The 26729-nt window shown below is 34.1% G+C and overlaps 1 protein-coding gene across 2 annotated transcripts in view; it reads left to right on the top strand.

Annotated features, from left to right (window-relative positions):
• Nucleotides 1-25906, top strand: part of LOC129002956 (tumor necrosis factor alpha-induced protein 8-like protein) — a 54225-nt gene extending 28319 nt beyond the window's left edge. Inside the window, exons 2-5 of one of the 2 annotated variants that reach the window (XM_054431092.1) lie at nucleotides 13119-13217; nucleotides 13649-13705; nucleotides 23394-23548; nucleotides 25412-25906. In XM_054431092.1, coding sequence (XP_054287067.1) covers nucleotides 23396-23548; nucleotides 25412-25828 — 570 coding nt within the window. In that variant the 5' untranslated portion in view covers nucleotides 13119-13217; nucleotides 13649-13705; nucleotides 23394-23395 and the 3' untranslated portion in view covers nucleotides 25829-25906. The remainder of the gene's footprint in view (nucleotides 1-13118; nucleotides 13218-13648; nucleotides 13706-23393; nucleotides 23549-25411) is intronic. The other variant, XM_054431093.1, reaches the window with a different exon arrangement.
• Nucleotides 25907-26729: the final 823 nt, after the last annotated feature.

Raw genomic sequence — 26729 nt, 5'->3', positions numbered from 1 at the left:
AGCTATATAGCCATACTTCTCTAAATATTCTAATGTTTTATTACCAAACACAGTGTGTACGAGCAATAGAAACACAAGAACCGACATGGTCAAAGATTCAAGCTTTAATGGTCAAAAGTACACTTTTTATCCATCATAAACAGATTATAGTTAGTTATGGCAGTAGTACCAACTGTTGTATAGCTAATATATCATCTTTATTCAATTCAAACTCGTTTAAATCTATCTACTTCGTCTCCATCAGAGGATGTTGGTTCTATTTCTTCATTAGGGACTTTAAATAGTTCCCCCCAATTTAAATAATCATTTTCCCCAGCAATAGGTAGATTAGCAGACCTTCCCGTGTGTCTTTTATGGATATAGTTAAATAAAATCACACCAAATTTTTTCAATTCTTTATCATGATGATCTTTGTTTTGTGTTATTAAACCGTGATGGTGCGATATTTTTTCATTGATGGTATTAATATCAGATTGAAGTTTAGCCAAATGTGTAGATACCGGTATAAATATTTCGTTTGTACTTTTTTCCAAATATCCTTTTGTTACAACATCGTCTTTATCCATAGGCTCAGCTAGATGTGTTATTTGTTTTCCCTGTGCATCATAATGAGAGTCCTTGAGTGTTAGGCAAAGTCGTTTTACAGTCTGGTAGTTGACTCCGTCGCTGTTTTCAACAGGATTACCAACATTTATTAATCTTTTACTTCTAAGATTATAGCTGTGTTTATCACTGGGTATAATTCTTTTATCAACATATTCTTTTGAAGCCGCATCATTACTGTTTTTAGGTTTACCAATATTAGTCAGGATTTTGCTCTGTAGATCATAGTTTCCCTCAGGTGTAAAAATAAATCCATCACCCTTTGGTCCTTTAACAGGACCTTTACCCGATTTACTACTACGTCCAAACTTATCAATGGTCATTATATTAATGATTTAAACCTAGAGTTTCCACCACCTCTTATATACCCGGCTTCCCGTAGCTCTTCTATAATACTAATGATCTCATTAGAATGTACTCTGTTTCCAGTCTCTGTAGACATGATTATATGTCCAAGTCTGTTTACAAGCTCATTTACATCATCCCAATAGATAATGTCTCGGGATTGTATATTTTTCCATAATAAGCCTCTCCCTTGTGCAGACATTAATGGTCGGATAATTTTAAGATATTTATGACCTTTGCTTGATTTAACCTGACCTGTAGGTTGATAATTCTCCCTATGTGCATTTGTAGCATACAATATACTTTTGTAGGTTTTTAATCGTTTTGCGTGTAAGTACCTTTATCGGGCAAATGCTTAAATAATAGTTCATAGAGACCTTCAGACGCTCCATAGTTAACACCACCGATACGTATATTGCCTATATGGTCAAAGTCCAAGTTCTCACTGCCAACCATTAACTTACTACCGTCTTCGTAACGTGGACCGTATGTGTAGTCTATCACCTTTTTATTTCCACCCATATCTTTGATAAACCATGTCATATATTGTTGTGTCAGTGGATTGTCAAAGTATTCCTCAATAAACTGAGTAGTAGAGGCTAAATTAGTTGGTGTTGAGACAAGTTCGGTAAATTCTGATTCTTTAGGCCTTATAGGGGTGGCTGGTGGTTCAACTACCCTTATAGGGGTGGATGAAGCTGGTGGTTCAGATACTATCTCATTTTCCGAATCTGTTGTTTCATAGTCCATAGGCTCTTCCTTAACTTCACTTTTGATTACTGGTGGGGTAGCTTTTCTCAATTCCTGTATAATAGGTCTGTATTGTTTTTCTAGCTGTAAATCTGTATCCTCCGTACCCTCTTTAAACATTTTGTACTTGCGTTTAATAGCTTTTCTAAGCTCAATAAGTCGAGCAGTTAGCTGTTGTTTATCCTTGGAACTCATATTTGCAAATGAAGTATGTCAGCATGCATGTGTAGTTTTATGGGGTTTCAACTTGCCTAAAAAACACTGCACGCCTTTTATTCTTTTTTAAATACCATATAATATCTAACAGAGTTACTTCTGTACTCAAGTCTAGACCTTGGTAATATTGTCTTACTTTAGCATCAAATCTTGGTATTTGGTATTTACCGGTAAAACTTTTAAATACAAATGTTCGTTTCCAACCATCTCTCCACTGAGGTATTTCAGCTACTGTATATTTGTCACTTTCAATCGTCTTTTCCATATATTTTTTAAGTAACTCAATTGGTCTTTGTTCGCGTACATGGTCTAGTAGAAACGAGTTTAATAGCCAAAATTCACTAGGGTTAGATCCGGTAAATGCTCTCCACTGATCAAATAGCATATGGTTTGTAACACTATATACACCATTATTAAAAGAGATGCCAAACTTCTCACAATATTTAGGTACTGTCGGTAGTGCAACTTTAAGAAACTCGGTAGTATAAGATCCCTGACAGAGGTTGTTTACACCTCCAAAGGGTTTGTTTCTATAACCTTTAGGCAACCCATCAGGAACTTTAGCATAGTTTACATTGTAACTTATGTCAATATGACATTTTAGATCCAAAATACGTTTATATAATTTAAAAGGTGATGTTATAGGGATAGTTCTTTCGGTTAATAGTACACACCGGGTGGCATAGGGTATCTTACAACCATACTCTAACATTTTATTACATATCTGTGTAAAGTTTACACTGCCATGAAGGTTGCGCAATGGTAAGGCTTTACCAAATACATCCGGAAACGGTCGAAATCTCGATATTAAATTTTGTGGGTCCCTAACTGTGCAATTAGCCATATCTTCGTGATATATTACAAATTCTAAAGGAACAGCCCTCTCTTGGCATCTAAACAAAAAATTTAACCATGTATCTCTATTGTATGTTCGTTCACTTGACGATATCATTAATAACACCACAGGAGGTGTCATAGCAGAGCTTTTAGGTTTCTTATGTCTCCAACATCTCTTGTTAAACATATAGCCATGTGGGGGTTTTCTACTGCAGTAGTTACCACAGAATCTCTTCTTATCCTTATAGTAGTATGCACATAGGTTTGATTTTACATTATGTAGCTTTGTATCATAACCTCTAAGGTCATTATAATGGTATATCCGAACCATTACAACTCTGTTACAAAACTGTCAAGTCCCACTCTATATCTGCCTTTATTAAGGTCTGATGTTTTATCAATAACCAGGAAGCCAAAGTTATCTTTCCATGAAACTGCACAAATCTCTTTTAACTTATCAAAAGACATATCAGTTGTCACATGATCATTATATACATGTCTCAGGTTCCTGTCATCCTGTTTAAATAGTATGAGAAAATTACAGTTGTCTCTGATTAACTGTTTTGGAATACTACTGTATGTCTGTCCTAAGTAGAATATATCCAAATTTTTATGTCTCCCCATAGCAAAGTAACTTCTAATCATATTATGTTTCTCACAACTTATATCATCAAATATAATTATAGAATTTTTCTTTGTATCTTTAGGATTTATAACTAATGTATTATCATCAAATTCGTGATACCCTATTTCTTCAGGCAACACCTGTTTAAGTAACTTGTATTTATCTTGATATAAAGACTTTGAGAAAACATAAATATTTTCAAATCTTAAACCGTTTGAATCAAAAATCATATTAAACAGTATGTTGGTTTTACCACAGGAACTAGGTCCACAGATAATAGACCGGATAGAACATGGTAATAATTGACCATTTTTATAATTCTTATCTGACCCCATGCCACTAAAGATATCAAAGTTTGTGACGGGAAACTGTACATCCTGTTGCACTAACCTCATCGTTACTGATTGCACAGATTTAAGCGGATGTGTGTTTTTATACTTTAGATAACAACTACTAGGTCTTTGGTGGTTTTTTACTTAACTGCATCCTTGATATTTATCCAGCTATTGTGTGTTTCATCAAAACCTTTCCACTTGACAAATAATTTAGAACCCTTACGTTGTAAAACCTTCTCAACCAAAAACACATTACTCATTTTAGCCTTACTAATTTCCTCGGCATAAAAGCCACCTTTAAGGATTTCCCCTGTTGAGTCTTGTAATATATATGTAACAGGCCTTGTAGGTTTAATTGCATATACTTTGAAGATTTCATTAGTCCAGTTAGGTAGATATCCCTTTTTAAATGTCCTTCTAGCTTTACTGATTCTAACATTATCTCCTAATTGAAATTTAATTTTACCTTTAGGGTTTTTTAGTTTGTTTAGCCTTTTTAGTATCATCCTAACATGTTTTTGTTTAACATCTTTAGGCTTCATACCAATAGTCCTATGTTTACTATTGTTATACGACTTTACAATATTTGGCAAAATACTTAACCACTCGTAACTTCCACGAGCAGTAAATAACTTATACATTTTATTCTTAAGAGATTTATTATATCTCTCACATATTGACGCCTTCATTTCTGAGAATGTATGGTAATGATTTATGTTATACTCTTTCATCAGCCTATTAATATGAATATTAAAAAATTCTTTTCCTTGATCAGTTTGAAAATTTTTCATTTTATATTTAGCTAGTATAGGTTCAAGTGCTTTAGCAACTACAGGACCTGACTTGTCCTTTAAAGGTATAGCAAAACCTAACTTGGAAAAACAGTTGATGATTGTCATAATATAACGGTACCCCTTGTTTAACTTTGCATATGGCTGCATTTCTACTATATCAGCCTGGTACAAGTCATTTATTCCCTTAAGAGTTACATTACGTCTGGTATAGTTTTTCCTAGCGGGTTTGTGTAGTTCTTCTGCTATGCCTTCCATAGTGGAAATGATGTATTCTTACACCTCTTTTAGCTTTATATTGGATAGGGTTTGAGACTATCCCCTCATTAAGTGAGGCCTGGTTAAGCATTTATAGCCCTAACAGTGTTAGGTTTCAAGAGGTTAAATTAGCAGGTTAGATTACTAACTTAAGAAAAAAATCAGCTTCCAATATATTGTTCTATTGATTCATTAAAGTTACTATAAGTTAAGTAATTCAATAAAATAATACTTTAGAGAGGAAACCACACTCAAATATAAGCCTAACAGACCTCAGTTATAAGATATACTTCAATACTCATCAAATGTAATGGTGAAAAATATATACAGTACTCATATTTTAATACATTAGTATAATATGTTTTAGTAACAAATAATATGATCAGTGTTTTTAATATAATTTGTTATAGTAAAACATTAAGTAAATTCCCTATGTCAATTAGTTAGTTTCATACAAATAATATTCCATAATCAGAAAGATAACTCTTTGGTAAATATCTTTGATTAAATAAGGTTATCTTTACTATAGAATCGTTTTTACCTGACTTTTTATTTTATTCAATAAAATAGCTCAAAATATATTTCATTGATACTTAGTGGTAAATTAATAAACTTGTTCAACTTGAAGTTATAAAGTTATAAAAAAGTGAGGTTATATCAATTTGACAATACAACTGACAGAAAAGCAAATGGCGACCTACACAATACATAAAGTGAGGCTATGTTATAGCTTCAATACAGTCTTAATAAGGAGGGTCATAGCTAATTAATTTAGTATAAACATTAGTCTCCCTGGTACAATTCAAACTTATAACCCTAGGTTCAAACAGTTTACCATACTAAACCATAGTTAGCTAATTATGTTTATTGTCTGTTTCAGATAGCTGCCCCTCTCCTCCTCTACTAACGTTAAGTATTAAGTTATAGGATTATGTACATAATATAAATAGAAATAATATAAGTTTGTATATATATATAAATTCATATTTAGCTTTCACAGTGGTTTTCATTATTCTTTCAACTAAATATCCAACAAGTTTTAAAATTACATAATCTAATAGGGGGAGGCAATGGAAAAATTGGCGGGAAAGCATATAAGACAGAAGTGAGGTTATGTTACAAGAGCACCTAACCTGTAGTTGGCTAGACACTAGTGCTGTAACCTAGTAGAGAATTTGTAAACTAATACCTCAACTTAGAGTAACATACTGTTAGTAATAAATTAATAAGTAAAAAGTGAGGTTATGTTACAAAATCATATAATCAGTAGTTGGTAGCACTAGTGCTACTACCTAGTAGAGAATTTATAAACTAATACCTCAACTCAGAGTAATCTGTTATGATGAATCTTATATCAAGTTATTCATTATTATAATTATACCATCAACACTAGCACTCCAGTGGTGAATTAACAGACTGGTTTAGGTAAAAAGTGAGGTTATGTTACACATACAAGAGATCAAACCTTCTGGACAAACAGTTAACTATAAAAAAAACACCCCTACCGGAAATGATTGGTGATTGGTAAGGATTAAACCCATGAACCTCCAGGACTCACACTACAATACAACACTATACAAAAAAAACACCCCAACCGGAAATGAATGGTGATTGGTAAGGATCGAACCCGTGAACCTCAAGGACTCACACTACAATACAACACTATACAAAAAACAACCCAAAGTAACTCATTTAGCATAGATTAAATATAAGTTTGACATATGATATTTAATAGCCTTTACAAAGACCATTTTTATACTCAGTGGTAAACTTAAGCCTTCTTTCAGCTGTTTTTATATTTATTATACACTATATAAAATAACCTCCAATACTACTACACATTTAACATTCTTTTATGATCAACGGTAAAATTCCACTTAAGCCCTCTTTCAGCTGATTTATATTTATTATACACTATAAAATAACCTCCAACATTTACCATTATGATCAACAGTAAGGTTTAAGCATTATACACTATATAATGTGTTTTTTTTCCAGACCTACTAGGATAGGATTGAACCCGTGAACCTCTAAACTAGATGATCAGCTGAAATAAACAGTAGTGATTGGTTAGGATTGAACCCATAAACCTCTAGCATAGGTTAGGATTGAACCAGTAAACCTCAGTTACCATTAGTGGTTGGTTAGATTCAAACCCGTGAACCTCTAGCATAGGGTTAGGATTAAATAACCAGAAATGATAGGTTAGATTCGAATCCATGAACCTCTAGCATAGGCTAGATTCGAACCCGTGAACCATGTTAAAATCAAATCTCCAATACACACCCTGTATATGCAAGGTACAAGAGTAGGTATAGGTATAAGGTGTCATTTACCGATATAAAACTCCATACCCATAATTACTGTTGTGGCTCATATGGTAACGACTCCAACTACCAGCAAAAAGACCGGGGTTCGAAACCCGGTCAGGCCAACACTTTTTATCCATAATTTAATATTTAATTTAATAATTTATTTAATACAAACACCTACTGCACGTGGTCAGCTGTGGTCAACTAATCAGCTGAGATCATCTCAAGGTCAAATTCCTGCTAGATCGCTGCCATGACTACTAATGTTCATGATTTTATCACGATCGCGGACGACGACGATGACGTTTCCGTGACCGCGGGAGATGACGTTGACGTTTCCGTGACCGCGGGAGACGACGATGATGTCTACACGGCTGCGGGAAATGTTCATGATTTTGCCGTGATCGCGGACGATGACGATAACATTTCCCTGACCGCGGGAGATGACGGTAATATCTAAACAGCCGCGGGAAATGTTCATGATTTTGCCGCGATCGCGGACGACGACGATGACGTTTCCGTGACCGCAGGAGATGACGATGACGTTTCCGTGACAGCGGGAGACGACGATGACGTTTCCGTGACAGCGGCAGACTACGATGACGTTTCCGTGACCGCGGGAGACGACGATGATATCTGCTCGGCCGCGGGAAATGTTCATGATTTTGTCACGATCGCGGGAGACGACGATGACGTTTCCGTGGCCGCGGGAGACGGCGATGCCGTTTCCGTGACCGTGGGAGATGACGATGACGTTTCCATGACCGCGGGAGACGACGATGATGTCTACACGGCCGCGGGAAATGTTTCTGATTTTGCCGCGATCGCGGACGAGGCCGCGGGAAATGTTCATGATTTTGTCACGATCGCGGACGACGACGATGACGTTTCCGTGACCGTGGGAGATGACGATGACGTTTCCATGACCGCGGGAGACGACGATGATGTCCACACGGCCGCGGGAAATGTTTATGATTTTGCCGCGATCGCGGACGAGGCCGCGGGAAATGTTCATGATTTTGTCACGATCGCGGACGACGACGATGACGTTTCCGTGGCCGCGGGAGATAACGATGACGTTTCCGTGACCACGGGAGACGACGATGATATCTACACGGCCGCGGGTAATGTTCATGAGTTTGTCGCGATCGCGGACGACGACGATGACATTTCCGTGACCGCGGGAGATAACGATGACGTTTCCGTGACCGCGGGAGACGACGATGACGTTTCCGTGACCGCGGGAGACGACGATGATGTCTACACGGCCGCGGGAAATGTTCATGATTTTGATCGCGGACGATGACGATGACGTTTCTGAGACAGCGGGAGACGACGTTGATGTCATTGATGTCTACAAGGCCGCAAGAAATGTTCATGATTTTGCCGTGATCGCGGACGACGACGATCACGATTCTATAACCGCTGCAGTTAAATTATTATTCAGAAAATTTGGTTAAGCTATAAAAATTGGTATCGGTATCAAGAATCGAGAATCGATACATTTTGGTATCAGTACTCACTAATTGTTGAAAAAACTAGTCTTGAAAAATTTGGAATTAATCTTGAAAAGTCTGGAATTAGTCTTGAATTGTATAATGGAAATAAACTAGACACCCTGTAGTTTGTAAAAAAAATCAAATCAGTGTTTACTTATATTTTACCTGTTTAGTGAGAATAGTTCAAAAAGTGTTTTGTCTTGCATAATTTTTAAATATTCTATTGTATGTACCTCAATTACAAAATCTTTCGTATTCATGCAGTCTTAGCCATCATTGCTTACATTTATTAACAATTTGAAATTTTTGTTTTGGTAAACATCATGATAAACATACAAACCATAGGAACTTGGAGATTTAAAAAATACTAGTGGCCTGTAGGGACCATAGCCCCTAATTTAGACTACAATAAAAAAACCATTTATAAAAAGATATGTAGTTAAAATAAATTTCAGAAACATTTTTTTCCAATCGTGGATGGTTCCAGCTCCCAGTAGTTGTTTTGGATTGGAAAATGTGCCAAAACCGTTGAGAATAGAGAAATCCCCCGCCAATAACGGCCAATCTGATGAGTCATGTCTGCTCCCTTTGACATGTATAGGACCTGGTTTCATTATCCTCAGCTTGAATCATGCTTTGTACCTCCAACATAAACTTCAAAGGAATCCGCAGTAATCTCGTTTTATGGTCGTGCAAAGGAATAATGATTCTTTATGATTATGTTTTCCACATTTGGCCCGCGCCTTTCCTACCATTATTTTGAAATACTCAGCGTTAAGTTTTTTTTATTCGTCCTAAGATCGTGTATTAAAATTAAAGATGGTAAACAGGATTTGGAAATATTTAGCGCTTTAAGTAAGAACGAGCTTTTAATGGGTACATCAACTAATGACGAAGCTTAATGATTTGTTTGTTTTCAGTAGTTAATTTATTTACGTTTTTTCCATGATGTTTTTTTCTCTTGAGTAAAGATTAACATCTCCGTAGTCGTTATCTTAATACATTAGAAACCTTTAATAAAATAATGTTTTGGAAATTTTTCAAATGAAATTGGTAACTCAATTAGGGATTTCCTATACATATACAGTACATAAAAAATAAACTTGTTACAAAATTAATAGAACCATTCACTTTGATGATTGTTTAGTTACTTTGAAACAATGTGTCGGAAAACAAATAGGAATTTTGACCGTCAGACTAGGTTAGTCAATCTCTTTTTGGTTTTTATAAAATCATCTATTTGGCAGTAAAATAATTATGATACGACTCCTCTGGACGTTTTCCTTTGGGGGCAGTAAGGAATGACGTCTACTCGGTGCAGATTCGGAATCTGAATCACCTCCGACAGAGAATAGTCGCATTTGTTGGTGCAACATCCCATGAAGTACTGACCAAAACCTGGGAAGAGGTCAAATTTCACTTAGATTCATGTCGGGCCACTAATGGTACTCATATCGAGTTATATTAAGTTTCTAACAAAACTTGAGAATTTTAGCTTTAAATACATAAATAAAACATTAGACATAATATTTAATTTGGTATCAGTATTTGCATTGAAAATGTTTCAGTTCGGACATCCTGTATTGTTAGTTCATGCACAAGGAAAGTCACTATAAGTGTATATAAGTATTGACTATATATAGGTATATATAGTCAATGATATAAGTAAGGAAATAAGAGTATTTTTTTTTCGAGAAAAGGGAAATGTTGAGCATAATATCTGTAGCAGTCTTTTTAAAACGAAATGACAAAATGTCTATATAATCCAACATTTCAACTCCAAAAGTGATAGGAGCCCAGGCACGAAGCCCTAATTTAATCATATCAAGGTAGCGCCACTGACAGTCGCGTTACTCGCGCTGGAAATTATTTCCTTTTACGTTACAAAATCAAATCTGCCTTTTGTACATCGGTGGACATGTTTCAGAAAGAATCAATTTATAAAAAACAGTTTTGTCAAAAAGATAAACTCTAATTGAGTCATTTAATTAATACATGTCAATCAATTATGTTGTGTAATAATTTTTAATTCGTTTGGATTAATTACTTATCGAGTTTTACAGGCTGACAAGTTAATTCCCTCTTTCTGGTAATCTTGAGTTTCATCAAATAATCTGCAATCTTACAACTGATCTACAAGATCCAGTTGTATAACTCTCTTTTCTCACCGTTATATGAACGCTTTCAATAACCAATCGTTCAGTTCCAGTAGGTTCTGTTTATTTTGTTTATCATCTAAAATTTACACATTCTTTCACTATTTATTGTGTTTTATTCCTTAATCTAATTCCACGCTGCAATTATCGTTGTGACCTAACTAAATGTTGTTAACTTGTTTACAAATAGTTGTTTAGCCTCGGGATTACTGTAATGTATTTTAATGGTTTACAATACCTTGGTTGCTGTAGTGACAACTATTTCGTCTCTCAGACCACCATGACAACAAGTCTCAAGTAGTCACTTCCTTTGAAGGTCGTCAACAGAATTCAATAACTAACACACGCACGAGGCATGGAAATACATACTATTACAAACAAAAGATTTTTTAAGTACATTGTAATTTAGAAAGTTGACGGGAGTCTAGACTGGCTGTCAAGGTGGTCTATGTGGTCTGTCGCGTGTGCCTACGTCTTCTTTATGAGTTTGTTTTGAGTTTCAGTATAGTTTCATCAGATTATCTTGTATTTCAGACTAGTTTTATTACTTAATCATGTGTTTCAGTCTAGTTTATCAGTTTATCGTGCGTTTCAATCTAGTTTCGTTACTTAATCTTATGTATCGATATATTGTTATCAGTTTATCGCGTTTCAGTCTAGTTCCATTACTTAATCTTATGTATCGATATATTGTTATCAGTTTATCGTGTATTTTAGTCTAGTTTTATCAGTTTATCTTGTATATTTCAGTCTAGTTTTATCATTTTTAAACATTTTTGCCACCAAGACTGATATTTGAATATATAATAGGTTACGTACCTTGGTCCGTCTTCAGTCTTATTTTTAGTCAATGGATGACTAGTTTCGGGTACAAAGACCCATTGTCAAATCCTTTTTCAAAACATCATGTAGAAGCTAGTCAAAATCCGACGGAAGTCTTCATCATTATATAAATACAAGTTGACACATAAAGTTTATTATTTAAAAAACACAAGTTACGAAACATATAAGATGATTGATAGGCCGGCCACATTTAACACGGGACAAACCGACACAGGTTACACAGCGGACACGACAGAACTATCCATTGTTGTAAATGGACTTAAATTGTGTAGAATGATAAAGAGAAAGGTGTTTTAGGTACAAGTTTTACTCAATACAAAACCACAACATAGCTTTCCACAAAACACATCTGGTATCCATGACAACTAACTTATAGGAGAACACATGTGATACGAAAATGAACTATTCACACAAATCATATTTCAACACCCTCCTTATTTGTGGAATCCCTGGAACTTAATGCAGTCTCTGAATTTTTCACAGTCAAGCCTTTGTTGGAGAATAGGTGAAAATGTTTCATCATAATCTGTTCCCCTCCTTTGGTCGAATCCTGGATAGTTCTGTCGTGTTCGCTGTGTAACCTGTGTCGGTTTGTCCCGTGTTAAATGTGGCCGGCCTATCAATCATCTTATATGTTTCGTAGCTTGTTTTTTTTTTTTATAATAAACTTTATGTGTCAACTTGTATTTATATAATGATGAAGACTTCCGTCGGATTTTTGACTAGCTTCTACATGATGTTTTGAAAAAGGATTTGACAATGGGTCTTTGTACCCGAAACTAGTCATCCATTGACTAAAAATAAGACTGAAGACGGACCAAGGTACGTAACCTATTAGAGTTTTATCAGTTTATTTTGTGTTTCAGACTAGGTTTATTATTTTATAATGTGTTTCAGACTAGTTTTATCAGTTTATTTTGTGTTTCAGTGTAGTTTTATCAGATTATCTTGTATTTCAGTCTAGTTTTATTATTTTAAAATGTGTTTCAGACTAGTTTTATCAGTTTATTTTGTGTTTCGGTGTAGTTTTATCTGTTTATTTTGTGTTTCAGTCTAGTTTTATCAGTTTGTCGTGTATTTCAGCATATGTTTATCAGTTTATCTTGTATTTCAGTCTAGTTTTATTATTTTAAAATGTGTTTCAGACGAGTTTTATCAGTTTATTTTGTGTTTCAGACTAGGTTTATTATTTTATAATGTGTTTCAGACTAGTTTTATCAGTTTATTTTGTGTTTCAGTGTAGTTTTATCAGTTTATCTTGTATTTCAGTCTAGTTTTATTATTTTAAAATGTGTTTCAGACGAGTTTTATCAGTTTATTTTGTGTTTCAGACTAGGTTTATTATTTTATAATGTGTTTTAGACTAGTTTTATCAGTTTATTTTGTGTTTCAGTGTAGTTTTATCAGTTTATCTTGTATTTCAGTCTAGTTTTATTATTTTAAAATGTGTTTCAGACTAGTTTTATCAGATTATTTTGCGTTTCAGTCTAGTTTTATCAGTTTGTCGTGTATTTCAGCATATTTTTATCAGTTTATCTTGTGTTTCAGCTCACAAACTGGCCGGTCTGTACAGCTGCGGCAGGGTTGCCCTGACCGAATTGCAGTCTTGGCTTTTCTACCAATGGATTCCATCTTCTGACCTTGAATGTAAGTGAATACTGTTCACTATTTATATACGACACAACCCACAACTACACTGCACTACTTGATCAAGAATAATCAATGGGTTTATTTTGTCTATTGTTTGTTAGATCCCACACATTTTTTTTGGAGTTTTCAGTTTTAAAATTTATTATGAGTTCTCAAGAATTTGATTACCTATTGTAGTAGGTATAATGTGTAGTTGAGAAGTTATGAGGTCTTGTAATGGAGAAAAGGGAGCAAAACGTATTCTTGTTCCTAACTGAAAAAGTTACACGAATTTTTGTTTTATCAAAAAGTGTAATTATTTATTTTACAATTTATCTAATGCGTCCTCCTCCGTGGCGAAATATGCCCAATTTATTTTCCTTCGTTTTTTTTTAGTTTGTGTATTGATTTTGTTAATTGTATTCTTATTTTTTATTTCTTTTTATCAGGTTTCTGTTCTTTCTGCTGACAATTGTCTTCTTTTGTTTGGATCTGTGAAACCTCAGGTAAAAATATTTTTCTTATTTCTTTAGTTGTTTAGTTTTGTTCATTTATACGTTTGGTTGTCGCTAAGTACATGTAATTTTGACTATTTTTATTTCACTGCTTACCTAGAGTATTAAAAATATCTTTTGTGATTTTATTTCAGTCTGCATCTGAAACGAAACTTCGGCTAAATATGAACCTAGAATAACAAAATAACAACTATTTTACTCTTTATTTGTACTTTTCGACTACGTTATCGAATATGGCAGCAATAATCAGGTTTATACAAGTAAAACAACCTAAACAGTAAATGTAGGTTTCCATTCATTCATAACTGAGAGTGTTATCAATGACTCATGTCCCTTATCAGTAACAGTTTCAAGGTCGTGTTTAAGTCTCTTTCTGATTAGTCATCTTCACTCAACTCTCTGGCGTTGTGACGTAGTGAGTGAAGGTAGTTTATTCGGTTAGAAAGATGTTTTTTTTTAATTGTCAACTTCTTGATAATTAGGTATTTTTTATGCTTATTAACCTTGTAAAATGCACTCTATTTGTTCGACAACTTAATGCATTGCGTTAAAAAAATTGTATAATAAAATTAAAAATAAATTAAAATAAAATTTTGAAAAATAAGAATGAGCTCTTTAATGGACTGTTTATAATACAAAGAAAACAAAGAATAGAACATATGGTAATTAAAATAATTACAAATGCAGATGTCACTATAGAGGAAACAAGTAATTATGGAACTTTGGCAAAGAGTATTACGGTATTGATTTGAATAGGTATACAGTATATTTACACTTAGGTAAGAATGTCACGTTCCCCGATCACGTTGAATCGTTTTAATTTAGTAGTGGAATTTGTTGAGACTAAATTTTAATAATATATTTTGCATTTTGTCTTAAAACTAGTCAGCCCTTTTTATTGAGTTATGTCATAGATAAAACATAGTCCGTTATGTTTACTACTTTTTCTCTGTATTTACAAGAAGTTTTACATTATATTTGTTCCACTAATAAAGTGTTTGTTACAAACTTATAAGTGCATATTTTTGTTATGAAATGGATGCCTACCTACGAAACATTAATTTATTTTACGCAAATAATTCACTCCGTGTATAATTATACCAAGAATGCATTGTAGAATTTCCTTTTATCTTGAAGATGTGTATGAAAGTTGAAGATGACTGCTTTCGCTTTCACTTAATCTGCGGTCAAGGCATAATTTCCAGTGATGGAAGAGTACACAAGTAGGCGAAATCTGTAGTACATTCTGTAGTGGTTTAAATTCAACGTTAGTTTGGTAAATTGTAAAAATAAATATGTAACAGTTTTATGTATAAACACTTGAAAAAATCGTTCTCAAACGTGGGTTTTCCTGTATTTTCTGTAAGATTTTATGTAGACTACAAAAGCGTCGCTGTAGATTAGTACACAGAGAAGTAATTTAATTTATATCACTTCTCTGTGATTAGTATTTGATTTTCATACTAGTCTTCAACAATAGGAGGCCCTCCCGAAGCTTGAAGGTGGTCCATATAATGGTGATCTAAACAATAAAACGCATTGAGAAAACTAAGAGCCATTGTAATAGGAAACAACGGAACCGGATGACGCACACAACGCTAACACTGCTGTTGTAAGTGCTTCCGGTTTGGGTTAGTAAGATAACGAACTGATAACTCTGCACTTGAAATTCCGTTGTTGGCAAAGTAAAAATTAAATTACTGCATCCTGATAACAAATCAAATTTGTAAATTGGTTGAAATTGCGAGGAACTGTAAGATTATAGCCTTTTTTAATCAGCTGTGTCTTTAATTCAAGATCCGATAAACGTTTAAAACAGAGATAAAAAGTACCTATAGAAATCGTTTTGTAAATCGTTTAACAAACAAATTAGTAATATGAATAGGTAGCTGCGTCAGATATCCCAGCCTTCAAGACCTAGAAGCTTGTAATTTCGTATTATATTTCATAAAAAATTAATAAACTCCTAATTTTTTGTTTTTAATTAATCCAGGAGTTATTTTGGATTCAGAACTGACATAACCTATGGATATTTTAATCAACCTTCATTTCTGGGAGATAAAGATTTCCAGTTTTTTGCGTTTGCCTCATTCAATAAGGCTCTTGAAGGCATTGTTAAATTAATCGGTAAAGCTTTTATTTAACCCCAGAAGATCAGGGCGGGCATTAATTGTACCAACTGACCTGAGTCATGTAGGCCTAGTCGAGTATTCCTGAATTGCGCCAAATATTCCACGGATCCACCCTATACTATTAACTGCACCAAGTGGCGGCCCTCTTTGACTGTATAATTGAGTAGGTAAGGTTAGGTTAGGCTATATTAGGTTAGGTTAGGTTAGGATGACACATAAACAAGGACATTCCTTCTGCCAACTCACCTCTACCTGGCTTGGGATTGACGCAACTGAAGAAAATCCTTTGGGACCCTTTGAAGTCTTGGCGCAATTGAGGAACTCTTTGGCGCAATTAATGCTCGACCTAATTCCACTCTTGTTCGATTTAAAATATGTACGAGGGTTGATTTACCGTTCAAATGTAAAAATATTTCCCAGATTTGGGATTTACTCTGTACATTTCCTTGGTAACAATGTTCTACCAGTGTAAACTGTACCGTTACGTATCTAGATCACGATCACGTGACCACGTCACGCTAGTGTCAAGTTCTCTGCTACTTGTCGCTGTTCTCGTCTGTGGTACAGTTCCTGCATTGTCCTCCGTGACAAAAGGCGTTAGTAACATAACTGTATGGTAACAAACAGTGGTTAACTGTTCCCCCAACTAGCTTAACTGTTAACTCCTCACTACCGTATGACTGGAAAATTGTTCATGGTCGTTCGATATAATTATTCGGTAGTATTGATTCGTTGTTTGATTATGTTGATTTTACATCGTTGACACTGTAAATAGATTTTGTATTGGGTTTGTGGATAAAGACTTGGTGACATCATCATACAGAGTATTGTGTATACACTTCTGAGTGGTGGGTTGATGCTCTTTCACTCAAATACAAATAACTACAGAGTCGAGTAACACAAGGGTGATTAATCCAATAAATATTTGTGACCTTGAAGTCGATGTGCATATAAACCTATGCTTACATTTGAGATATTCTTCTGACTCCTATCGGGCCGTCCCATGATGAGGTAGCTTATCCTGGATAATTTGTTTGAATATTTATATATAATATTTAATATTTAATAATTGAATATTTAATATTTATATATCCTGTTGTCGTTGTTTGAATATTTGCTTACTGAATAATTTGTGTAAATTATTTTAATGTCCTGTACCTTTGTACCAAGTTTTGTAGCTCTATCTTTTATTCTTTAAAATATTTCACAGTCCCGGAACTTTTTCCCACCCTGTACATGTCAGCTTCAACGACAGCTAATGTTTATTCCGATTTGTTTATATGATGTTCAATAATGTATTTGATTTTTTTGGTTTTTCAAATATTTACAGAATTTAAATCACATTCATTCTTTTTCTTCAATTCACGTTTATATCAGCAGATGAAATGGAGTCACCTTTCTCCAACAGACCAGGGGAGGCGGACTGTTAAATTGGACCTTTTTCAGCCTCAGCAGCTTTTATCTCTTTTGTAGCTAATATTAGTCTCAACTCTAGATATACCCATCGTTGTCTAGTATGCCGATGTGAAGTGAGCTTTGCCCTCTGTTATTTTAACTTAAAATAGAGAGTAATGGAAATTCAGAAGACAACACTTTCAAAAAATCTTATTTCATATTTATTTGACGAGAAGCTACGACTTTCCACTTTACAACATTTTAACACTTCTTATAATTTCTAAAACACTTACATGTTGTTGTAAAAAATATTAAATCACATACACAAAGTGATGTATTGTCCATATCATTCAACAATTGTCATTACAACATTATCAACACAATTTTAACAATTATTATAGTATAGTGAGATAATAATATTATCTTATTTGCATTATGATTAGTACTTACTTACTTACTCCTGTGGCCACACAAATCCCAAGTGATTTTTGGCCTCGCCAACAATGCTCCTCCACTGCTGCCTATCTTCTGCTGCCTCCAAACTCGCTCCTAACCTCCTGAGGTCCTGCCTCACTTGGTCATTCCATCTTAATCTGGGCAGTCCCAGCGGCCGTCGTCCTTCTGGTTGCCCCATCCAACAATGATTATGATTAGTAGGGCCAGATAAATGTGTAAATGTTGTGTTTCCCAATTATTTTATTTCTACTTCACCACTTCTGCCAAATGTTAGAGAGAGATATAGATGTAGAGAGATGTAGAGAACTTTTTAAATTGTTTAAAAGACAGAAATTAAAAAAAATATGACTATCTCGCTAACGATGTGTTTTTTTTTTCGAAAATCTGTTATTTCAGTAATTGTTTTTTAATTTTGGCTCATAAAATATATTCCTAAACTTTTTATACTTATTTAAGGAACTTCATGTAGGCTTCTTTGCTGTTAAGGACGAATTTCACCTTGCACGCTATACTTCTTAGTATTACACTACTGCCAGAAGTTAGACAAGGGTTTACAAATTACTCGTTCCTAGGCTCTTAATAGTGTAAAAGCTGGAAAAATTAGGAGAAATTAATTTTGTGTTTGGAAACTTAACTTAAACTGCATTCAACTTCCGTAAGGATTATAAATAAGGGTGAATGATTATTTATGGTAATGCACATAGAGAATAAACAATCATAGAGTCATCCTGTTTACCGATAAAAATGTCCATTAGATTTCCTTGATGTGTACATGTTAAAATCAAAGCATTGTTTACGCCAATGCAATCAGAAAATGAAGCAACGAAACCGGCCAAGCATTGACAGTCTGAATTCTCCTTTTAAAGTGGTCAGGAAACTTAAAAAGGCCGGCTGCAAAGAACCAATGACAACAATACCGTTATGGTAAAGCAGGCTATATTCCTACTGTATGCCCATGTATGGAACAAAATATGGTGCAATACGATTTTCAAACATTTTTTTGCTAGTATCAAAAAATCTCTGGTTGATTACTTATTGAAATAAAATAATGCTTTTATTCCAATTCAGTATTGGCCTATCAAATATATTAATATCTTTGATATTTTACTATAAATTCAGTTCAGGAAAGGTTGCATCTGAAAATAGTGTTACAATCACTAACCACTTCCTATTGTTATCAGTTTCGGTCGAGTGATAATTTGTTATATTTTTACAAGTGTTTCATGTCATTATATCCTTATAAATTAGCTAATTGGTAAAGAGGTTTTAAGCCAGTGTAGTTTCATTGAATGGATGTGTATTGTGCATGTTTATCTGTCACACAGTTGCTATGTAACCTATGAGGGGAAATAGTAGTCAGGTTGTCTAGGTTCTAATGACGCCTTGATTTTATCTCAATCTCAAACTGTCTTCAAAAAGACCATGGATCATTAACTCTTGTTTTGAAATACGAGTGCAAACGCTCAACTCCTAGAGTACCGGTATGGATTGACTATACCCTCTTGTATAATAGATATCCGATAATAAGTGAACATGGCTAAAAATAGAGAGGAAATCAAATGTTTGAACAGTTTCAGTGTATACACTAGAAACTACCACACCACTGCGTATGTAACAATACAATACAATTGAAGTTTTCAGCTATGTCTTTGTTCCAACCTCCTATCCCAATCCGATCCGACCTAAAATACATTCATCCTAAACAGGACTTTTAGACCATTGCAGAGCATTTCAGCCTGAAAAAATTCCGTAGTGTTAGTGAAATGAAGAAAAATTTCCAAAATTGGTCAGTAGTTCAATCTATGAGTGCATAATTTAATTAAACTTTATATTTTAATACAGAATTGGCTGCAGATTGTCCATTTAAATATTTTTCGTTTACCCTAGTACTGTATTTTAAGTCAATGTTTCACCTCTCATTTCACAGACTCAATTATGTGAGTTTATTGCCACTTGTTTCACACTTGTGGATTTCGAGTCTCGGTGAAAACAAAACAAATGAGAAATTATAGTCCAAGTGGCGCCGAGCAGTCTCTGAGTGGAACCCCCCCCCTCCACCCCTGCCACTCAGCACACACACACACACAGACAGAAACACTCCCGTGTTCACCACGTGCAATTGAGGCGTTCTGTGCTGGACAGGTACAAAATAACGCGACCTTAAAGCTGCGGTTTATTTTAACAGATCTAAATATTCATTTAACTGTGACTTGTTAAGTGCACACTTTTGATAGAAAAAATGTTTCCAATTCTAAAATAATTCCAACAGTAACCAACATTCGACAGGCAGGATCTCCAAAGTATATTGCCATTAAGTAGCAACAGTACGCGCTCTCGGAGTTGATTTTATCACACCAACTGTTTGACGTCTTAATGTAAGAACTTTGTTGGTTGAAATGTAACACCCAATGTCGATGTCTCAACTAGGTCAGTAGAAGGTATCAACACTTATTAAAGTTAAAAATTCCTGTTGAGTTAAAATTTCTCCATTCGAAAATGGGAATAAACCTGTGCCGCAGTGCAGCTAAGTCATCTATCATTAGATATGTCTAGTCACTTCGCACATGACCAATTTGTTTGAAGATCAACACCGGTTATCAGAAACTGCTATAACATTGATCTATTCGTTGTGCTACGTGCTAACAAATACAGACAGAATCATTGACTATTGGATACTATCAATATTGAATTCTGTATAACTATTGAATTGTGGTATATAGTCAATTATATAACCAACCAATCAATGTATTATGTTTCTGATGTGAGGAAAATCTCTCCATGATTGTCAAAACTAAGGACAATTTATTAGTTTCAAACATCGAACCCTATGTTCAACATCATCAGCACTTTCCTACGTCTTGTGGCAGCATATGCAGATTTTAGTTGATGAAAGTGTTTGATTGCTTGATTCCCACATCATATGTTGTGGTTTCCGCGTCTTGGGAAACATTCTTCCTCTAGACTTTCACAAGTTTTCCTCTGTATTATACATAGCGTATGATAAATAACTCGTTTGACCAACTGTTCGAGGCCGGGACTTCAGAAGAAATTGATTTATTTTCAATAAATTCCCGGATATGTCATTGGGATAAGTTGTGATGATAATGTGTAGCTTACGTTAAGGCTGAATAAGACTTAAGTCACTTTCTCAAAAAAACTTAATATGCGAGTACAAAAAAAAATACTTCCTAAACTTATGCGTCAACATTTTAACTTTAAACATGTACAAGATGGTATGTAAATGCAAAAGATGTTGTAATGGCGATCGATGTCGTCATACCTACTACAGTCATACCTATCACCATCAAATCCAAGGCTAATTTGAAATTCTAAACATTAAAATACAACTGAAATACAAACCAGATTGAATCATCATATTGAGTCGAGTTATTCGATTAATTACCAGTTTTGTGGCCACCATCAAACGTAATTAAATTATCCGTTGCCAATTTTAACCTCAGAAACAATAATCAGAATGGTCAATAAAACGAATTGCTAATTATCACAAATATTTTTTTATATAATTCGTTGTTTATAAAGAACCGTCCATTATTTTGCAATCTGTCTATATCAAGGAAGTACAAACCATAATATATGCGTTGAACAAATCCCATTAAAATGTTGAATTCAAACCAACATTTTCCCGTAGCACTAATTTTTCAAGCTCCTTCAAAATAATGATGCTTTAGAGCTTACTGTTTCTGTGTAAAAGTTTGCATCTATGTTTTGCAGGAGTCTCCGTTACAATTATGTAGCTGAGGCAGTTAAGTAAGAAAAATTGCACATTTTTGCTGTGTACATTCTTAATTTGCTCTTCAGGAGAATTGATAAATTTATGTGACACATTCATTTGTCCACCAAAGAAAAAATAGATTTAGAAATTCGACGGTATACTTTTAACTCGTAAAAAATCAAGACATTTCTTCACAATGCTTCAATCTCAGTATCAATACAGGCAAATCAATCTCAGTATTTATATGGTAGCTGTTACAAGAAGTTTATACAAATCATTATTGTCTGTGATTGGATTAAAGATCATTTAAAATAAGATTGCTAATTTGTTTTTTGAATGTCCCAGTGATTACAGCGACTAAATCAATTTGATTTTAATGCAAAAAGTAATCCATCAATTTTTTGATTTTGATTTGACAAAATATTTACATTGTTGGCCTAACCATTAACGAAATTCTCACTTTTATTACTTTATTTTTTGTATAGAATTCAATCCACAATTCACTATGGCATTTCCGATTTTTGAGTGTTTTAATCATACGATATTATTGGGTGTTAATGGTCTTAAGCTCCAATTCCCCCCAAACACCATAGCATGTCTTTAGACCCATCAAACTTTAGTTTCAACCTTCATGCAGTTTAAAAATTGAGTTTCCATTGTGTTTTTGAGCAAAATTTTACAGACATTTTTGTAGTTCATTGTCTTCTCAGTAAATAAGAAAATCTTACGATATTAAGGTGATGTTTTTGTGAAAATCCAACCAGCTTGGATATTTTGACTACAAAATTTGCTTTAGTGGACAATACAGTAAAGTATATTATTTTCAGTTTGGATTGAAAAAGAATTTGGATTATTTTAATGAAATCAGTAAATCAGCGCACTCTTTTGGTGGTCCTATTTAAATACTGTACTGTATGTTACTTTCTATTCTAAAATTGGCTTAACATTGAATGATAATTGAATGAATGAATGAAATAATATTTTATTTCCCATTAATTATTTACAGATAAGTACATTGTATTTTTTTCTTTACTTATACAGGGTGTCCCAGAACTCTCTACCAATATTTTAGGGCATTGATCCTGGGTAAGAAACGTACCTAAATATCATATTTAAATTTTCCGGAAGTCCTTAGTTACTCTTACAGCCACCATTTTGTTTTTTCAGTTATTAATTTTTTTCTTAAGAATGGTTAAACATACGAAATGGAAACTTTGCACAAACATTTATGACAACTAGAAAAAGCTACCAAAAAATTATCACGATTTTTCAAATTCATAAAACAAAATGGCGGCCATTTAAAATTTTCTTTCTTAAATAACCAAAAAAACCATTGATTTTACAAAAAATTTAAATGGCCGCCATTTTGTTTTATGAATTTGAAAAATCGTGATAATTTTTTGGTAGCTTTGTCTAGTTGTCATAAATGTTTGTGCAAAGTTTCCATTTCGTATGTTTAATCATTCTTGAGAAAAAAAAACTAATAACTGAAAAAAACAAAATGGCGGCTGTGTGAGTAACTAAGGACTTCCGGACAGTTTAAATATGATATTTAGTTATGTTTCTTACCCAGGAGCAATGCACTAAAATATTGGTAGAGAGTTCCGGGACACCCTGTATATGATACAGCAAACATGATACAGCATTACTAACTAGATAACAAAACAAAAATTATATACTGTAGAAATAAGTGAATAAAAGTGTAAAAAAATACATTCTTTAAGTAAGGAAAAAGTCTACGTAGGCAGGGCCTGTGCGTAGACTCAAGTTGCGAAAAGATTAATTTAAATGGGAAGTAAAAAATATATAGAAGAAAAAAAATCTTATAATTTAAACTTTTTTTTATTTGTCTTGCTTGAAACTGGATTTTTAGTGTTCTGGAATTTGATATATACTTCTATCACAAGTCAAAGCAACAACTTTAATTCCTTGATGTCATCCAACAATTCTTCTGTGTTTGCAGTCATGTCGGACGGGTTCCGAGCCAGGGACATCGGTCTGCGGGCTCAGAAGAAGATCTTGGGCCGGATGGCTACCAACAAGAATGCCCGTAAGATATTCATAGATGACAACACTGCTAGTCTGCTGGACAACTTGTACAAGCTGGTATTGGAATATGTAAGTGGATCATGTAACATTTGTAGAAGCATAATAAATATTCATGATAACTCAGAACTGTATTTGGCTCTGGTCTGGACAATATTTCTTGGTACCGGTTCTAATGTAGGTAGTTTGTTATTAACTGTAAAATTACAGACTCTTTAGCATCACACAACATGAACATTTCTTGGTTCATTTTCTGAATAAACAATTTTCTATTAATTTGATTCATTTAAGTTAATTCATTGCGTAAAGACATTTTTTTCTGCCTCCCAGAATATTTCTTGAAACCTGTGTTGAAACTTTTTGCAGCCACAGTATAAAATATATATTTTTAAGAATTCAAAAACTCATACAAATGAGCAAATTGTAGTAATGAACACGGAATTTAATGTTCTACACTTTATGGATGGGCTTTGTTTGTTATGTAATTTCTTACCGTATTATTCCAATTTTCTCTGCTATAAAAAAAGGTCCTCCTCTTTTTAAACTGACCCTGACAATTTGTAGAACTGATCTTAAATTTCATAAATAAAAACTACAAAACTAAAATAAAAATTTTCAAAACAAAAAGAAAATTTTTAAACATGGAAGTTAAACATTTCTCTTTGGATATTTAATTAAATAAAATAAAAGTTTGATTTTGTGTTATTTTTAGTCCTTGTTGGAACAAAACTTTTTCAATTACTCTAAACAAATTATGGAAATAGGATAATTAAAATTTGCAAAGTAGCAAAGAGTTTATTTAAGGTTGCCAAGTCCATTGGAGTCTTTCAGCCAAGTTTAGTTACATCAATTAGATTCTCAGAGATGAAGTGAAAAGTTGCTAACCTCACTTTAGTGACAACCCCCCCCCCCCTGGCCCTGGTCTTGTGATCCTTTAAACCTGAACACTTTGACACTCAAGAGTCAATCTCTTGACTTTATTGCTCTTTTCTAAATTGAGCCTTCTACTTTAATACAGTATTGATTCTGTTGGTTTTAAAGGACAGTGGTAAATTTGCTATCATAAACTGCACCTGTCCCTCCTTTAATATCTTTAAATACCGTACATGTTTGTTTAAATTTGACTAGAGCTAGAAGATAAGGAGTTTATAAAGTGAAATTAGGATCTTTTGCACCAAAGACATATAGAATAACTATAAGAACTTTTGCGACTTGTGACACATAATATTCGATTTTATTTCAGATAGATATAAAAAGCCAGGTACAAGGGAATTGCCTTATAGTAGGGCCTACTTGCAAACTAACTGGTATATAGCTAGTTTGATTCTGAAACTGGACTTTCAGTGGTCATATAAACCCTGGTCTTGTCACTATCTTGACCATCAGTAGTGGTTCCAAGGAGAGCAATAGGGGCTAAAGCCCCTCCCCCCATTGAATGCAGGAAATATAGATGTAAACATACATTTTGTCATAAAATGTATAGGAGGTCTTTGGGCACAGTTCTAGACCTTAAAAATGGCTTTTAAAAGTCAGAAAACTGCTATAAAAATAGCCAATTTTCTGGGGGAGGCCTCTGGCCCCTTACCTAGTGTGAAACACCCCCAGTAGCCCCCCCCCCCCCCCCTCCCTAGACAAGGTCCAAGAACCGCCTCTGATCCTTGACCTTTTGTCAGATAACATCACTAATCGATAGCCAATGATAAATTGGCATCTGGGTTGAGTTACCGCTTAGAATCAAACCAGAGGGACCTTTAGATTTAAAGTTAAACACTATTACCATTCAGCTGTCCTGACATTTAATTTGTGTAATGTACAACTAAACCCTACTTAGCTTACCTACACAAAACAGAAAAATAATTTAATTAAATACTTCAAAAATATAATAACAAATATTTAAATTTTACAAACATGTAATATAGTATTGTGCTGTTTCAGACCAAAAACAAAAAAGAAACAGAGAAGATTATGAAAAACATAATCAAGACTGTGATCAAAGTCGGAGTGCTTTTCCGCAATGATGAGTTCAACACGACAGATCTCGAGTACGCTGAGAACTTTAAAGTTAAGTTCCACACGGTTGCGATGGCCATACTGAGCTTTCACGGGGTCGACTTCATGTACGATCGCCAGTTCTTGGTCTTGAATCTCACAGAAGCCCATGCTAACCTGAAAAGACTCGTTCAGAATCACCTCAAAGACAAGAGTCTGCAGAGGATAGACGCAGTCTTTGAGTTCTTCTCCAATCCTCAGTTCCTCGACACTATTTTCAAGCGAGACTCGCAAAGGTACAAGGAGATTCTCGACAACTTAGTGGAGGATATCAATTTCGCAATGGACGAAAACAATTTGTAACTGCATTTCCCCCTGTGATTTCCAACCGAATTAAGTTAAAATGCAAACTAAAATACCCAGTCACAAAGTGAAATTTTTTACTCATAAATTAAAGAAGCACAACAGTTTAAAAATGCTATAAACTTTCGACTAGAGAGACACAGAAATTAGTCGTCCCAAGTGCTCTGTAACATAAGTGCCTATGTTATCCATGTGTTTAGAATCCAACAATAACTGGAGTTGCTGGTGTGAGAAATCGTAAACTGTTTGTTGCAATCTAATTTTCAAATGAATTCTGTAGTTTTTAACCATGTAATCTGATATACCGGTAAACGTTTACAAACAGAAGTTGTTATTTTAAAAAAACTTAAAGTTTAGCATAAAGAAATTTTCTCACTATCGATAGTTTCAAACACATAATAAAACCGTTACTACCTGGGAATACTAATTTGAAGTATATTTTTCTGTGTCTGTAGTCAAAGGTACAGCATAGATAGTTTTTATTTAAACGTAATCATGGTCTTGTCAACTAATTTATTTGAAGCGAGGCTAACAAGATGTAGTTTTGTGAGACAAAGGCCAAACAGAAACCATTTTATGTAATTAAAATGGCATAAATTAACCAAGTGATGTAAGCCTGTTGGCTGTTTCTCTATGTTTTTAGAGTATTTTACACCGTCAATAATATTTAAGAATGTATTATTGTGTCTCTAGTTTTCCAAGACCAATTAAAGCTTTTTATGGAAGCTGTGGAAAGAAACATAATACTAGAATACTTGGATAGTCTCCTAATATTTCTAAGTCTTTATTTATATCCTTCTTACTTCACAAGTCAATCATGGACCTTACAGGACCTAACAGATATTGGGTTTAAATTTACTTTTCCCAAAACAACTATGTGCTGCGAACGTATGACATTTTT

Source organism: Macrosteles quadrilineatus, unplaced genomic scaffold, assembly GCF_028750875.1.
Source record: "Macrosteles quadrilineatus isolate MER2022 unplaced genomic scaffold, UCM_ALF_1.0 Scaffold_9__3_contigs__length_116548681, whole genome shotgun sequence".
Classification (NCBI taxonomy): Eukaryota; Metazoa; Arthropoda; class Insecta; order Hemiptera; family Cicadellidae; genus Macrosteles; species Macrosteles quadrilineatus.
This window is presented reverse-complemented; position numbering and strand designations above follow the sequence as displayed.